This window comes from Pundamilia nyererei, unplaced genomic scaffold (assembly GCF_000239375.1).
Source record: "Pundamilia nyererei isolate P.nyererei 1_Seehausen unplaced genomic scaffold, PunNye1.0 scaffold00073, whole genome shotgun sequence".
NCBI lineage: Eukaryota > Metazoa > Chordata > Actinopteri > Cichliformes > Cichlidae > Pundamilia > Pundamilia nyererei.
In genome coordinates this window covers 1,686,258-1,703,656 of record NW_005187474.1, presented here as the reverse complement: position 1 = coordinate 1,703,656, position 17,399 = coordinate 1,686,258, and the positions used below count along the sequence as shown (strand labels likewise).

At 38.6% G+C, this 17,399-nt stretch overlaps 1 protein-coding gene across 2 annotated transcripts in view; it reads left to right on the top strand.

Annotated features, from left to right (window-relative positions):
* The first annotated feature begins 2,683 nt into the window (after positions 1-2,683).
* The window catches only part of fam135a (family with sequence similarity 135 member A), a 16,881-nt gene continuing 2,165 nt past the window's right edge, over positions 2,684-17,399 (top strand). Inside the window, exons 1-20 of one of the 2 annotated variants that reach the window (XM_005737114.1) lie at positions 2,684-2,972; positions 4,868-4,997; positions 7,229-7,308; positions 8,076-8,215; positions 9,234-9,304; positions 9,416-9,589; positions 9,861-9,987; positions 10,767-10,920; positions 11,495-11,572; positions 11,902-11,951; positions 12,396-12,554; positions 12,692-12,765; positions 12,927-13,081; positions 13,227-15,168; positions 15,297-15,457; positions 15,760-15,851; positions 15,932-16,029; positions 16,249-16,400; positions 16,549-16,659; positions 16,818-16,931. In XM_005737114.1, coding sequence (XP_005737171.1) covers positions 4,921-4,997; positions 7,229-7,308; positions 8,076-8,215; positions 9,234-9,304; positions 9,416-9,589; positions 9,861-9,987; positions 10,767-10,920; positions 11,495-11,572; positions 11,902-11,951; positions 12,396-12,554; positions 12,692-12,765; positions 12,927-13,081; positions 13,227-15,168; positions 15,297-15,457; positions 15,760-15,851; positions 15,932-16,029; positions 16,249-16,400; positions 16,549-16,659; positions 16,818-16,931 — 4,009 coding nt within the window. In that variant the 5' untranslated portion in view covers positions 2,684-2,972; positions 4,868-4,920. The remainder of the gene's footprint in view (positions 2,973-4,867; positions 4,998-7,228; positions 7,309-8,075; positions 8,216-9,233; positions 9,305-9,415; positions 9,590-9,860; positions 9,988-10,766; positions 10,921-11,494; positions 11,573-11,901; positions 11,952-12,395; positions 12,555-12,691; positions 12,766-12,926; positions 13,082-13,226; positions 15,169-15,296; positions 15,458-15,759; positions 15,852-15,931; positions 16,030-16,248; positions 16,401-16,548; positions 16,660-16,817; positions 16,932-17,399) is intronic. The other variant, XM_005737115.1, reaches the window with a different exon arrangement.

Sequence of the window (17,399 nt, the reverse complement as noted above, 5' to 3'; positions counted from 1 at the left end):
TGTGTGTGTGTGTGTGTGTGTGTGTGTGTGTTTTGTAGAAGGGAATAAAAGCTCAGTGTTTGGAAAGCAGCACCAGTGCCTTGAATAAATATTAGACTATCTCTGGCTGTTTGCCATATTCTCTTTAACGCTTCAGTTCTAGATTTGCCTGTTTTTACACATCTGTGCAGAAAGTTTAAGGTTTTCCTCCAGCGTGAAGAGGATCTTTCCTTTTTCTGTTTGCCAACATGAGTCTCAGCATTGCATAAAACACCTCACTCCCCCCAGATGTATAACTCTGGGTTGATGCTGTAGCGTTACACTTATATATATATTTGGCAATTTAATATACTTTGAGAATTCAGTGAACATTTGAATCTACATTTATATGTACTTGCACAAAAAAAAGCTCCTAATCAAGTGATGTTAGTGCTTCTACACATACCCATATGCTGGATATATGTAATAAAATATAGATAAGAACAGGATGCGGTAAAGAGGGAAGACATATGGAGAGAGGAAGGAAAACAAATAGTGTAAACCTAATGGGAAAGAAGGTCGTGAAGTAAGTGCCTAAGTCAATACATGTCGATTTATTGATTTACTGATACTTATAAAAATAAATGCGGGTGTCCAAGTCTTTTGGCTATAGAAAAGAGCACTATAAACTCAGACCACACTGTTTAGAGTAACAAAAATGTGACAATTATTTAACATGTTAAGAAGATCATGCATCTCAAAGAAACAGTTTCAGCAAAGAAGAACAGCTGCCACAAGCACAAACTAATGATTAATATGTGTAGTATGCTGCGGTTGACAGATACCGAACATGACTCATATTTGAGGGGATGCACTGCTCTGGTAATCTTGTTACTTTGCTCCTGTTTTTTTTTTTTTTAATGAAATGCCAGCTTCATGTGTCATTGATTTGTCAGCAATTGCACCATACAGCTCAGAAGATTACTTACTCTGGGAATGAAGTCCAGTGCAGAGGCACAGTGGGATCATATAGCAGCAGCACAATGAATAGAGCAGGATATTTCTGGAAGTTAATCAGAAGAAATCCTTGGTTCAGGTTTCTGACAGCACAGCCAGACACAACTCGTATTATTCTTGCTGTTGTAATTAAGTAAAAAGTTTACCTTTCGATTCCACCCATTTAAAAAAATTACCTGCTGCAGGATTTATTTTCTGATTTTCTTCCAGTAGTGAGCAAAAAAAACCAAAAAACGCTGAAGTGTTGCTCGGTCAGCAGAAGTAAATAGCTTCGGGTCTCAGTGAGAGGTCTCTTATAAGCTTGGCTTTTGTTATTTATTTGCAGGAGTGAGTCAACAGTCTCTGCAGTGTCAACTTCACCGTTCTCTTGCACCCACCTTGGATTTTATTTTAGGCCTTTAATGTTACTTCAGGCATATATAACCTCTGTATTGTACCCCATTTGTAATTCTATGAGCGTCATTGTGTATGCTAAATAAAATGTAGTTGTGAAAAAGATCATGTTACCCTGTGGTGACATAATTCCCCCTGAACTTTTGGGACTGCATTCTTTGTGATCTCTGTGGCTGCATGGTATTCAGACGACATTGTTTCCAGTACAGTCCAAAGTGAAAATCAAGAGACTCTGACCAGGGAAGTATTCAAGCTGTGTTTGTTCTTAGAAGAAGGCAATAAAGTGCAGGACTTGCATTTTTCACAGTAGTCATAACACCCAGAGCCTAAGAAATGTCTTGTGTGGATTTCTAAGAAACTGGACCCTTTTTTTTTCAAGATTACCAGTGATTATGAATAAGAAATGAAACTGTTGATTGTGGATTTTTGCGTCTCCCCCACATTTCCTCCTTCTGTTGTGTCATTTTAAAAAAAACTTCTTGAAGTGATATATATTAAGTGAACTCTACACTGATGAGTTAGATTAGATCTGGGCTTGGTGATCAGACCAGAGCAGTGATGTGATCTTTTTGGAAGGTAAGAGTCCGAGTTTCTTCTTCTCAGTTTCTGCTTCTCAGAGTCCATGCTTACTGAGAAGAAGAGATAAATAAATTAAACAAATGCATACATAAATCATGTCAGAGACCTTTAGACTCAACCTTATCTGGACTTTTTATTGAATCTAAGGAGCAAAAAATCTTCATCGACATCGAACTAGTGCTTCCACTTAATAATACCACCTGTACCTACAGAGTCCAGCCATGTTTGGTATTCTTGCAGACACAGACTATATGCATATCGTTTTAATTACACTGGCATTTGGTGTTTCAAGGGATTTTATATATGAATTATTTCCTTTACCTCTGTATTATATTTAAGTCTCTGTGTGGGGTTGTTTATGTATGTATGTATTTCGGATGGTTTGTTTAAATTTATTTTTGTACATGTAACTGACCACATTTCCTAAAATGCTTTTATGTCTGCACCTCTATTTGTGACATTGGCTATCAAAAATAAAATGAATTAAATGAAAGTAAATTAAACTGAGTAAGTGAATTAGATGTCACAAGAACAATGAACAGGCTGGATTATGCCTTAAAAAAGTGACAGTGTTATGCAAAAGTTTTACAACATAAATAAACATACGTCTTTGGAGAAAAAACCCTTTTTTTTCTTCTTATTTTAATTATTATTATTGTGTGCTTGTTGAACTTTGCGATGTTCCATTTAACGGTAGTAGTTTTGCATGTCAGCTGCGTCTCCGGTATGTGCAGCTACGCGCAGTTGAGAGGCGTACAGCTAGAGCAGCGTCTGCTGTCAGCTCTTCAGATTGAGCACAGTTAGCTCCCTGCTTAGCAAACACTGCTCACAGACATAACTACATGGACGAGTGACGCTGTGTAACATTCTAACGCCAATTTTTCTATGAAGCTGACCGGGCCGGGAGGAGAACCAGTCAGCGGGGCATTGTTTTCAGTCCGCACTTCACTGTGAGAGGACGGCGAGAGGACTGAAATTTGAGCTAACGTTGGTTAGCCGGCTAATGTTAGCTTCCCAGCGAAATGGTGAGTAGCGTTAGCTTGACTGCGCAGCTAATGTTACCCGGTGGCAACTGTTCAGTGGGTGGCTAGCCCTGCTAAGTGTTACCGTTAGCTAAGGCACTGTCAAGGGAGACTGTTTTCAGGGGGGTGGTCTGTTAAAGTGTATTGTCTTTGCCGATTGTTTTCCTAACATTTTCTGATCCTTTTGGGGGAAAATATGTTTTGTTAGCTTCCCACCTGTAACCGAAATGAAATCCTTGCAAAGATTCTACCCTTCAGCTAGAGACCTTTGCTGCCTCACTCCTTATAGTTATAGCATCTAAATCCTAAAGCTAAGTTACAACTTAAACAGCTGTTTATTTCCTTGTCTGTATTGGTTTGGGGTTTTAGCTGTTGGCTCTAGAAGAAACCATCGAGCCGACCGACGTCTTAAGGCCTTGTCATGTATATTTTAACAGAACTAGATGTTTAGATTTTACTTTCCCTGAGGTGTCTTACATTTTCTTAAGTGCCGGAGACATCGTCTTATCACCAATCGCCGGGTTGTTGGTCGGGGAAATATGTAATTTTGTTTTGGTGGTGTGTTTTTTGTGACAGTTTTGTGTTATTGTTACGTTTGAACAAACGTTTCAGTGGATACAGCTCGCACTGGCAGGTTGTTTGGTGTATTGACAGCAATGCTTCAGGATTTCGGTCAACGCCTTACTTAATCTTTTGTATTCTCCACGTATATAACTTTTGCTTACATACCTTGTCGGAGATGGGCTTTTGTCTAAAGACTAAACCTGATAGACCAGTTGCTGCTACAATCCCAATACCAAACTTTCAGTGCATCATAAATCCATAATGTTATCAAAGTGTACTGAAACATTTACACAGCGGGGAACTGTTTGACAGGGTAACGATGTCAAGTTTTCCATCACATTATTATAGGTCTTGCAGCTTAGTTACCAAAAGCTTAACAAAAGCTGCAGTCACTGATTTGATCTAATTTAGTCTGGTATGAATTGCATTTGGCTGCTCGATTCATACAAACTAGTTAATCAGTTGACTTGCAAACTCAGTATGACCATAAAGTATTTATGCTAGGCTTGCAAAGGGAATTGATACCCAAAACAAACATGACCACAAAGGCAAATTTACCCGACGGTGTCCTTGTATGTCCTCTGTGTTGTGCCCAGTTAATTTGCAGGAGGGTTTTTTTTGTTGTTGTTTTGTGTTTTTTAAAGCAACAGAATTCAGAAAGGGATATTAACCTTGGATCTTGTCAGGCATCTGTGTTAACCCGATCAAGTTCATGGTGGTCTTTTGTAGCTCATTTCTTTTCACTGGCATGAACAGCTATTATATCTCCCAGTGGATGATTTATTAATTTAATATATGACTAATTTAGCAAGCGTCTGCATGATTGTTTTTGCCAGCTTTATTTTGTCTCGGCTACGGCCAGAAATACTATACACCCTTGTCTTACATAAGGTCTAAAGTAGGTCTGTGTGTATTTCTAACACTACCATTTGGTAATATTGTATTTCAGGGCTATTTTGTGCAATGTTATTAATAGTATTTTCTCTTATCCTGTCATATCAATTCTATAATTGTTATGGGCTGTTAACTAATTAGGCCCAGAGGACGGCATGCCTCGTGTGCCAAATTTAGACCTTATGTCCTAATAACTTCTCTAAAAATGAACCCAACTGTTATATATTCTTAAACTCACTCTTGTGACTGCTGGTGATGTTTTCTTTTAACTGATTTGACCTTGGGTTTCTTTTTGTAAACCTAGGTGAGTCGTTTTACAGCTTTTTAGAAGTTCTCATTCAGTTTAACTGAGTTTAAATACTGCATTTTCAAGTGTAAAGGTTTTGCAATAACCTGATTGCTGGAACTGAAATGACTAATTTGATTACTTTTGCCTGCAGGCCTACAGGTGTATCCCAGATGATGTAAGGCACCTCTGCCTGTAGAGACCAAGATGACTGAAGTCCAGGCCACAGTGGAGTTCTCTGTGGAGCTCCACAAGTTTTACAATGTGGACCTGTTCCAGAGAGGGTGAGTTTTGTCTGAGTGTTTGGGAAAAGTAATTCCATGTTTTCTTCCTGGCATGAGTCTAAGATGGATTTTATCCATGACATGGATTTCCCCAGAATATATTTATCTACTTTTACAATGTGCTATGCTAAATATTGTTCAACTGTGCTGGAATGTTTTTGAAGAAACCCGAACAAGCTTTGTCTTGCAGTTTGCATTAGAGAGGATCAGGAAGTGTTCTCTGAGTGTCCCAGCCAATGTAGGACACTTGGCAATGTTGTTCAGACCTTCAGGGCACTCACAAATGCTCTTGTACAGACAGTACAGAATATGCAAATCAGTACTTGACTATACTTTTTCAGATATGTAAATCTACCGCTTTGTTTTGATAATTGTTGTTATTACACCACAGTGATAATGGAGATAAAGACCATACTGTAAATATATTTAAACTGTAATTTTTACAGTTTGTAAAAAGTACTCGGTAAAGAAGTTGAGTAACTTTTGAAGTCATGCAGTGAAGTATACCATGTGAATACAAATGTGGAGGAGTTCCTCTTTTCTGACTCATTAAATTTGAATTTGCATCTTGATTATCATATTGCCGCTGGCGTGGTAAAATAGTTAAATGATCTACCGTTAATTGAAGCATGAGCATTGATGCTTTAGGATGCCTAAATATAGCATGCTGTGAATAACAATCAAAAATAACTTGAATAAACAAAAACAGATAAAGTTGTTTTTGCAAATGTGTTTAAATTTTGTAAAAGATAGCTGACTGTGGTACAGCAGAATAACATTTGATCTGGCACAGGTTGGCTACTTGGCTGTATTTGGTGATAATTTTAGAAACCAAATTAATTAGAGGTGGGAATCACCCCACAATATGATATTATTACAACTTTAACATTTTACAGTTATGCAAAGTCACAGTATACGTGATTATACTATGAGTATTTCAGTAACATATGTTACTTATTAATCTGGCACAAAATGTGGAGGGGAAAAGAATCAATAACCAGGCAGCCACTTTTTTGGGGGGCATTCAAGGGGATTGCTGTCCTATTATTACTCGTGTGACTGCGCCACTGCTTGCTCTGAATTAGGACGTAGCTTCGTCAAGCTTTGTGTCCAGTGTTGGAGGATTTTTTTTTTCCCAGTTTAAAGTTATGTCGGGATGGTGGTGCATTAGATGAGCCCTCTTATTCATAATATCCCCAAAGTATTTTAATGTATTTATTAAAATACCAATATTTGGTGTCTCTAGAAATTGGTGATTGTATATTTTTGGTTGAATATATTGTTTTAACTACAGCATACTATGTATGTGCCAGACTGGATCTAAGTAGTAATGTAAAGGCAGAGCTTGAGGTCATCATGTCAGATTTAAGAGATACATTTATCATTTTTATGGGCTGAGCTCACTTAGCAGCATAGTACATATTGCTCTAAATAAACCACTTACTGGCTTTTATTGTCTTCATTTGGAAGCTTCAGTCCAACTTTCCCCTTTGACTTGAGCTGTTACTTCCTGGTCCCTAATACAATTCCTCGTGGCTCTGGGCAGGATGGTGTCCAAAGTTTCCGTCATCCTGCCAGTTTGGAATAATACACCCCATGCAGACATTCTTTTCTTTTTGTACATGTCCAGCGCTGTGCAATGTTTAATGGAAGCATAAGGAAGGAAGAAAAGTGACTTGTGTTTTTTAAGCTGCAGTTTTGATCTTTAACATCTGGAAATTATTTTTTATAACAGCACTGTAATGATATGTCCCAGTGCTGAGATAAAACTCCTGCCCAAAGCTCCTGACTCATCAGTGCTTTAAGAGCCTAGGTTTACTACATGAGTGACTGCAAAAGAAAGTGCTCATTATTCATTTATTAGAGGTGAAGTGTCCTTTTACAAGTTGAAGCACTTGTAGCTAACCTGTGCAGTTTGTTCCCCTTTTACAGCGTGTCTAATAATGTTCACCAAGCACGTAGAGCTGTCTTTCACGGATGTCTTCATTTTAGCTCTTTACTACTAGTGGGCTTTTAAAGGTTTAAAAACCTGAATCGTTTTTGCTGAACTGAGCAGTCGTTGTTATATTTCCGGCCTGCTTATAGAATAAAATGTCTGGGTGTTCATCAGACGTTAATGAAGGTGGTCTCTGCCTGTGCAGCAAGGCTATCAAAACTTGTCGTGTGCAGGGGAGGTTGTCAAATGTCATCTTTATCAGGGAAAGAGGTAAAAGATTTCTATGTATTTACAGGTTCTACCAGCTGCGTGCCAGTCTTAAGGTGCCACCCCGCGTCCCACACAAGGTTGAGGCCAGTCTACTTCACCCAGGAGGTAAGTTCTTTAAAATGTGGTATGTAAATGATGAATGATAACATCATGCAGAATACTAAAGACAAAGTGTGATTGATTGGGAAGCAAAATGTGGTCTGTAATGTCTCTGTCATGAAAAGGCAATATTTTATTAATACATTTGCCTAATTTGATATAGTAACTAAAATATGTATTCAAAAGTTGCATTAATATTGGTAAACCCGAAGCAGTGACTGTTCTCAGATTTTTCCTAATTAAAGCCATTAAATAAGGCTTTGGTAGCCTGCAGTATGCATTAAGTAGTACATGGCTAATTTTCATATCAGAGGGCTCGATTTATACCTGTAACTGTATAGGTGATGTTGATTAACTTTTGCTAAAAAGTCAGGTAGACTTGGTGTATGTTATACCATTTTTATTCTCAGTGTTTATCTAAGGTTTTGTTTATCTGCCTTAGAAAATGTAACTGTTGTTTAATACAAAACATTTGTGTCAGACATATAGGGTCCTCGGTAGGGGATAGGTGTTTTGATTTCAGTTTTATCTTTATTTTGTAAAATTGTTGTTAGGACCAAATCTGCCACTGCAACTACAGACATAAGATATATCTTGTGACATAATTTACAATGTAGATTGTAGAGATACCATTACATGCATGGTGTTAGTGTTTCTAACGATAATAGAAACACCATTATCTTTAGAAATAGTAATGTTAGGGCAGGATAGGTTATAATTCTTTAATGATAATTTTTCATGGACCCGCAATTAATCATCATAGTTTTGTCTAGGCTCTGATCTGGCGTTTCCTGCATCAGTCCAAGATGACGTCATCTGCAGCAAAACGTTCCAGATCCTGTATAAAAATGAAGAGGTTGTTGTCAATGATGTCCTGCTCTTCAAAGTGATGATGCTGCTTGATGAAAAGAGGGTACGTTTAGAAAATAAATATGTTGTTTTTACTTATACAAGGCATTTATTTATTACAGTGTATTTGCCAATACGTCACATGAAGCAGAACCGGCTGTTGCACAGCTAAATATAGTCGGCGTTAAAGGTTTCTTGTTTTTCTGTATTGGATACTGTTGTGTCTGTGGTTTATGAAACTGAGAGCGAGTCCTCCATACAAACATCTACCATCTGGAGTTGCGCTTCCCTATTCTGTGTTTCAGGAAAGGGAAAAAAAAAGCAGCTTAAAATGTGGATGTTGAGTAAGATTTCTTTCTTCTTTTTTTCCCTCCCTGCAGAGAGGAAAATCAAAATAAATGTGCAACAAACATGCAAAGAGGTTGTAATAAAACATTTTTAACAAATTTTGTCAATTTTGTCTTGTTAATTTAATATGCATTTATATTAAAAAAAAATTGTCTTAACAGGCAAAAACATTTTTGTCAAATTAGGAATCATAGACTCATTGTCCTAACTATAAAGTAAAATCTAAAGAGTTAGTGTGGAACATGTTTTTGGTAGAAATGCTGGGTAATTCCTCCTTCAGACACAGGAGCACAATTTGGAAATCCAGATGCTGCCTTCAGCCAAAAGCAGTACAGTATGAGCATGATGCGTCTGCAGAATATCACAGAAATGGAGACAAAGAGATTTTTCTTTCTTACTCACCCAAAGCAGTGCAGCTGTCAGAATGAATGTCTTCTCTGAAATTGCTTCTAACTTATTTGTGCCACTTTGCTTTTCCAGTGAATAAACAGATATGTGGAGTTTAGTGCATTCTGTTAGAACAGCAGAAACTGTTTTGACACCTGGTGTGCTCTTGGGGCATAGGTCAAACAAACAAACGGTTTCAAAATGTATTAGACTTATTAGAGTTGATACCATCAAATTACAAAAAAACATCTTGGTAGCTTCAAATCAGCCCGGCACATGTTGCTTTTTGCACGCAGGCTTTGAAGTTCACTATTTAACCACCAATTACTGTTTTTCATTCTCTTCAGGTAGAAGAGTCCCTCAATGATATGGATTTCCAGCTCTTCTTGGATTTATATTTCACAGATGGTGATTACACGTAGGTGTTGAAATATTTCGTGTGCATTATACAGTGTTTTATAATTTTGACATTTGCATCTCTTATGCAAATAAGGCACTTCTAAGGTTCTTTATTATATAATTTATGCAGGCCAGATGATCCAAACTCTCTACAGAATATCAGTGGTCGCACACTTCGTTTGCACTTTAGCCTTCAGCGAGGCATCCACCAACACATCAATGTCATGTTTGACTACTTCCACCTGTCTGTCATCTCGGTAGCCATCCATGCCTCCCTTGTGGCACTACATCAGCCCCTTATCAGGTCAGACAAGGGGTGATTTACCTTACTGAAAATTCAAGCACAGCTCTTGAAGCTCTTACATGATTTTATGATGTCATTTGGCTTTGCTGTATGCAGCAAACTTCAACATAATGCCTTTTTAAAATTGTTTTTAAACATGCCACAAGATTGTCTGTTTGAAGCAGTTAAGATAACTTATGACTTTGGGTTAGAATTAAATATAAAGTAGTCAAAAGCTTACTAAAATCTTGTGGTGTCTGCATGAGTTTGACTTCAGCGTCTCTTTTCCTAGTTTACCTCGACCCGTCAAATCTACATGGCTTAACCGCAATGCTCCAGCGCAGAGCAAAGACTCAGTCATCCCACCTCTGGAGAATGTCGTGTTTGGCAGCACTTATGTCAAGCAAGTATCGCCAGATGTAAGTGGTCTTGTCTTATAGCAAACCAAATGTATCTGGAAATATTTGCTTTATTTGTAGATGATTGTGCACCTCAGAGTTGATCTAAAAGATGCCTTTTTTTGTATTGTGTTGTTCCACAAATAGTACAAAGACTGCATTAAGTGAAGTAAAAAATGACTGCAATCTAGTACTCAGTGTGCAATATGTTGTGGAACCCTAGTTATATTCTTATAAGGAAGAAAATGTAGACTTTGATTATTATGTTGACATAGTGGTGAATTTCACAGCTCTACACATCAGTCTACACTTGCAGTTCCCCTCATCACTCCACTAATATGCAGCATGGGGATAACCCATCGACACATTTGACAACAAGGTGTACAGCAGCCACTGTAAAGTAACTATTATAAGGAAAACAAATGCCTGGAAGTAACTCAGAATAATCTGTTATGATTCATAGTGCTCTGTGGAGGTACTGTAACACCAGAGTAATGAGGCATTTTTAAATCATTTTCTTTCTAGAATAATTCTTTGAGGATGTTATACATCAGTCAAATGCTCTACCAACCCTAAAAACAGGTGCCTCTAAATCCTCTTCATGGGCACTTTTTTGAGTAGTAAAACTTGAAATAGAGGCAACAAATGTATATTTTTCCCCCCTATGTCCAAGAGTTTCTGTTTTGGCAGTGGCTAATGAGTGACTTATCTACAATGTTAAGGTAATAATAATGTTCACAGAGTTGTTGTTGTTGTTGTTTTTTTTTAATAGCATTTTCTTTCCCATTTTTGTTCCTCAGGGCAGGACATTCTTGGTATCTGACCAGTGTCTGCAGCATGCCTTCAGTCTGCACCATAACCTTTGCTCCAATCTCCTAATAGCCTACCAGGGCCTCTTTGGCTACTTCACCTCCATTACTAAGGACCTGCCCTCCTCTCATCGTATGGAATTAGGTATGCAGCGTTGTGCATTAATATCAGCATCAACAGTGTTGTTACTGCAAGCTGTAAAGCAATGCATTATCCCTAAATACAAGACTTAATTAAATAAGAATTTATATTTATTTTTGCACTCTTTTTAAACTTATAGCCTCTGAGGAAAAAAAACATTTTCTCAGAGTTACGCACAATTAAATATAATACTTATAGCTTCTTAATCATTGTTTTTGCAATCAGTGGACTGTCATTGTTTTTGTTTTTCTTTTGTGTTTGCTGTGTCCAAGTTTATTGTGAGGCCATATCATTTCACTTGATCCCTACACATTATCACATTAAGGCCTTTAAACTGACTGCACAAGCAGCTTACTGAGTTGTTTTAGAGATCTAATCAGGTGATCTTAGTTCATTATACTTACAACACTTGCTTCCAGTAGGGAAGTCTGGTAACCAGTAGATTAAAGCCAGACACAACTCACTGTTGTAATTATGGCTTGGGAAACCCAATCCACACAACTGGCAGATAGTAACCCATCCTAGGGGAAAAAATAATGAAAAAGGTTAAACATGACTATATGTGCAATTTTACTAGCCAAGCCCAGCATGCAAGTCCTTTATGAGCGAGTACTCAGAAGACCCTATCCCCGAAGTCAAAGGCACGTCTACATAGGTATGTCCCAAAGTACTGTACCTCAACTCCGCTTGCTTTTTTCCCGCTTTTTTTTTTTCTTTTCACTTCACTTTCCTCCTTGTTGAAAGCACCATGGCCTCTGTATAACCCACTCTTTAGAAGCAAAATAAGCTACTGTCACCTTTTTAATTTCTGTATACTCATCCTTTCTTTCCACCTTAATAACCAGGCTTTGGACGAAGAGTTTCATAACACATTTAAAAATACTTTCTTATACTTTTCTCTGATAAAACTTTCTTAATGTGGTCGGATTACAAGGTCAGAAGATTTCTGTATGATTAAATAACTTGTTGAATTTGCTTCCTCAGAACAACTTGACTTAGAGGCCCGTCTGACTGAGTTATGTGAACAAGTCAAGGTAAGGCCTGTTCATTTCTGTTGTGTGTGTGGGGTATTTTGTTTTTTTTTTGGGGGGGGGGGGGTTGCATAGAAAGCTTTATTTGCTGTAGGATGGGAATCTTTTATTATACCAAATGGCTCAAGGTGTGTCAGCAAATTATTAAGATACCATTGCGTCTGTGGCATTTGTGAGCAGGCATTGTGTTGCTTCTGAGTTGATTGAATAGCATTTGAAACTGAAAGTATTTCATATTTATGTAGATCAGATAACCAGTCTTTTGCAGTTTGCTCCCTCAAATCCGGCCCAGATAGTTGTGCCCTCTCTGCATTAAAAGTAATAGAGCATGTTTTGTACATTTTGTGAGCTTTTTGAGTATATTGTGATTGTACATTTTGAAACTTGCTTTTAGTTTATTGCTAACTTGAGCCCCCTGATGGTTGACTTGTATGTTTGTACTTATAGCAAAAAGCAGAGTCACCTGATGAGCTGGCAGAACTAGTTAATATGAACCTGGCTCAACTCTGCTCTCTGCTCATGGCTCTCTGGGGACAATTCCTAGAGGTTGTGTCCCTGCAGGAGCATGTTGCAGCCATACTAGCTGTGGAGCATCATACACTAAGAGTGAGTTCAACTTTTTAAACCTACTAAACATTTTGCTAGATATCTGCTAGTGGTGATAATCTTTACAGTTTTGATCCAGAACTATTCTCTTACCTCCACAGTATAGACTGAATTCTTATTTTATACTGTTATTACAGGTCAGGCGGTTTGCTGAGGCTTTCTTTTGTCTTGAACATCCAAGACAATCCGCACTGGCATATCAGGAGTTACAGTAAGTCAAGTTGGCATGCGTGCCTTGATTGTGAAATGTAGCATTCCTTTTATCAGGCCTGGACCAGTACTTACTTGCCTGACATACTATAACTTTTCTCTATTTGAGTTGTTGTCTGCTTTTTTTTTTTTTTTTCTTTTTCTTTCTGCTCCCTCCTTCAGTGCTCACAGTCACCAACAGATGACTAATGCGGTCAAAAGCTCCAGCTACTTCTTGTCTTTGCCTCCACTTCCAGTGGAATGTGCTGACCTGGATGGTGATGTTAGCTCACTACCAATCATCTTTGAGGATAGATACCTGGACTCTATCACTGAAGGTCAGTAAAATTGTTTTGTTGTTTAGTCATTATTTTGTTTAATTAGGTATGTTTCTGATTTTTAAATATATTTATATTTTTGTTTTGTGTCCTTTTGGGGCTTTTTTTTTGTTGTTTTTCGGTTTAACTTGGTTGAATCTTGAAGATCGGGATGGACCCTGGCTGGGCATGCACAATACAAGGACTGGCTCAGCTTCTGCTAAAACAGACAAGCCTAATGCAAAGGACCTCAGTGCAGCAGCCAGCCCAATACCTGAGTCACGATGTGCCCCTGTGGATAACCCCTGGCCTGACAACTGTGATCCACCACCTAAGTCCAAAGGCAAGTCAGTCAAACTGAAGAAAAATTCAAAGGCTGAAAACTCTAAGAAGCTGATTAGACAAGGCTCTAAAGACTCTGTGGTTTTGGTGGGCTATAAGAACCTCAAAGCTCCCTATAGTGCCAGCAGCTCAAAGTACAAAGAAGGGGAAGTTGCCCTTAACCAAGCTGAGGAACAAGGTACTTTACTGGGGGACACAACTAGTCATTTAAGGACTAATGCCAGTTCTGTTTTCGACTCTGTTGTCACATCAGTACATTCTGGAAACCGTGCTGATGATGCTGTTGTGGACAATAATGTAAGTAATGCTGCTTGTCAGAAAGGTATTTTTACAAATCCTACAATCTTGGACACTCAGAGTAATCCCCAGGCGGGTACTGGGGCTGTTGCTACATGTAACCAACCGATTCCAAAAGACAAACAAGACCACAGTGGCCAAAAGATGCCACAATGGTCTGCTGGACTAAAACAAAATGAGGTGGAAGGAAGTAACAAGGACCCATACCAACATGATAAAGTAATGGCTCTACCATGTCAGGCTGAAGGAAGAGTCAACAGTAATATTCCTGAGATTACCCAGACAGACCTCTGTTACTCACAACAGTCTTTTGTGGAATCTGTATTTGAAAGGCCAAGTAAAGAGACAGCGCAGCGCAGCCAGTCCTGTGTAGTCTCAGTACAGGTAAAGAGTGATTGTATCCGACTAACAGACGGAGGAGCCCCCAGTGCTTCATCTCGCCTCTCAGACTCAGGCATTGAAAGTGAGCCCAGCTCCTTTGCCACTCAGCTTGTTCTAGGACAAAACACCTGTGCTGGCGTATGTGTTGGGGAATCAGGTGTTGCTGTGGCCCCACAGCCTGAGAGGGCCCTCCAGAGTTCTGCACCACGACCTGTTCAGCATAGCACAGTGCAGAAGCCTGGAGGGGCTGGAGAAATTCTGTACCCAGAAAGCATCAGCGCTGTCAGTGGAGTCCAGTCATCTCTCACTTCCATCAACTCCTTGCCTTCAGATGATGAAGGTGAAGGCTCCTCTAGGGCCTCCAGTGGAGCTGAAGTCCGTGGCAGGAAATCGAGCATCTTGGTGCAGGAGCAGAGTTTAGTCTTTTCTGGAGATATCAGCGGACGGCCTGATGCTGCCTGCAAACCTGACACTGTTACAGGGGATTCCCAACTTGGAAAGCCTTCTTTGGATTTGGAAACAGACCCCAAATTAATATGTATTTCTGACTTGGGACTACAGGAAGCAGCCAGCTCTGGATATAAGGAGTCCCGTAGTGAACCTCATACAGCCTGCCCTTCCAGTAACTCTGCCACCACCAGTAGCACTGACCTGGTAAAACGTGGAATGGTTGAGAACTACTTCGGCTCATGCTCTAGCACAGATGTGTCTGAGATCAGCCCTATAGAAACATCTGCTATCACACTGGGAATTCAGGCAGGACCACAGGTTGAGGAGGATGAGGATGAGACGGAGCATGAGATGATAGAGAATGGTTACTATGAGGAAGGTGACGGCTACGCTTTTGTGAATGGTGTTGCTGATGATGAGCAGGTTGGGGATGCAGCTGCTCAAGAGACAAATCTTTCATTTGAACAACTTGGCATTGGCTACCTCCATGAAACAAAAGATTTATCAAAAGCTCCGATCTGCTCAAACATAACCGCCAGCAGTGTTGGATATAGCTTCGGAAGACCTCCTTATTCAGCCACTTCCCTTTCTTCAAGCTTGCAGTGGTATGAGTGCGCACCCACACCACAGATGAAAGCGTGAGTCATCTTTTTTTCTTTTTTCTTTTTAAAATATCACTTAATGTCTTCATGCACACACTTGTCAAATTTCACACGTTACAGATAAATATTCATCCACCTGTGGCTTTTGGGGTTTTTTTGTGCAGGTTTATTAAGGCCAAGGAAGAAATGAAGCAGCTAAAGCTTCCTGGGTTCTTGTACAGCGAGGTGCCTGAGCTGGCATCCACTGTGCCCTATTTCAGCATGGAGGAAGATGAAAGCTGTGAAGAAGGCATCCATCTCATAGTCTGTGTCCATGGCCTGGATGGTAAGAAAAAGTTCTGAGAGTTGCTTTTGAAATCAGTTTGCTTTTTTATTAAAAAATTAATGGATAGCTATTCCCTGTACAGGACCACAACCATATGCTGCAATCTGAAAATTATTCTTTAAAATCTGTCAGAGGTCTCATGGACTCAAGTGCTTTCATTGAATGTACCTTGTGTTTCGTTTATTGTGTAAATTTGTTTGTGTATGTACTTTATATATGTATATATGTAAAACTTTAATAAACATAATGTTTCAAAAAAAAAATAAATTAATGGATGCATTTTGTTCCCTTTATTGCTGCAGGTAACAGTGCAGACCTCAGACTTGTGAAGACCTACCTGGAGCTTGGACTGCCTGGTGCTCGTATAGACTTTCTAATGTCGGAGAGGAATCAGGTATAGATATGAAAATAAACCTGGAAAATGTTTTTTTGGGGGTTTTTGCGTTGTTTATTTAATACTATTTTTATCTGCAGAATGACACCTTTGCTGACTTTGAGTCAATGACGGACCGACTGCTGGATGAAATAGTCCAGTACATTCAGATATACAACCTTACAGTGTCAAAGATAAGGTAATGCATTCTGTTAATCCAAATCTAATATCATAACATAATTATTAAGAAATTGCTTGTATTTTATTGAACTTAGATTTAAGTTGGTGATTCAGTTAACTGATTTCCAAAAGCATGTCTAATGCTGTTAAAGTATGTCAGTGAAAGTGTTCCATTTTAATGTTGTTTGCTGTCTTTACATTTTTATTTTTTTATTTTTTATCGATGTATCCTTTGCAGCTTTGTCGGTCATTCGCTGGGAAACCTCATAGTCCGCTCAGTGCTGACCAGACCCAGGTTTAAATGTTACCTGAACAAGCTACACACTTTTCTTTCCCTTTCCGGGCCTCACCTGGGGACACTATACAACAGTTCTGCTCTGGTGAATACAGGTGAACGTCAGAAGAGTTGACTGTATTTTCAGAGATTCCATATTTTAGTCAGCTGATGTTTTCTGTTTATTTATTTTTTTGTGTGTGTTTTGTCTCTTTTGTCATAGTGATGGATCCTGTTAAATAACTAATATAACTTCGTTTTTAGGCCTTTGGTTCATGCAGAAGTGGAAAAAGTCTGGGTCACTTTTGCAGCTGACATGTCGTGATCACTCTGATCCTCGCCAAACTTTCCTCTATAAGCTCAGCAAGAAATCTGGTAAGCTTTTTTTTTTCTTTTTTTTCTTTAAATTAATTTTTAATTTAATTAATTTAATTTTTTTTTAATTAAACCAGATGTGTTTTCGCTTGTATATTTGGAAGATCAGATGTGTATATATATATATATATAAACCTTATACTCATACACCTTTCTAGGTTTGCAGTTTTTCAAGAATGTGGTGCTAGTGGGGTCACTGCAGGATCGCTATGTTCCCTATCATTCTGCTCGAATAGAAATGTGCAAAACTGCATTAAAGGACAAACAAACAGGTGGGTTGAAACAAGATCCTTGCTATGTGACTTGCAAGTTCAAGATGTCTGGTAAATGCAGAAGAAAAGTAAGAAAGCCTGAAAAGCTGAGACTTAAAGGCTCAGACAATTACACTGCACACTTATTGTTCAACCATGTAGTGTAGTTTCCCTCGAATGTGTGACCTTCAGTTCCGGTTGTGTGTTTAGACAGTGACTAAACTATTTTTGGCCTTTTTTCTTTTTTTTTTTTTCTCAAATGATTTCTCCTTTCTTCCTCATTTTCAGAATTTTTTACATCCTTTTTCCTTTTATGTCTTTTTTGTACATAAAGAAATAAAGAATAAATTATGATTTCTAATTGATGTTGGCAAACTAATGCTAATCTATACACTGCTCAAAAATTAAAGGACCACTCTAATCAGAGCATCAAGTCACTTAAACGTCTGTGGCATTGATATTGATCTGGTCAGCTAACTAGCGGGGGGG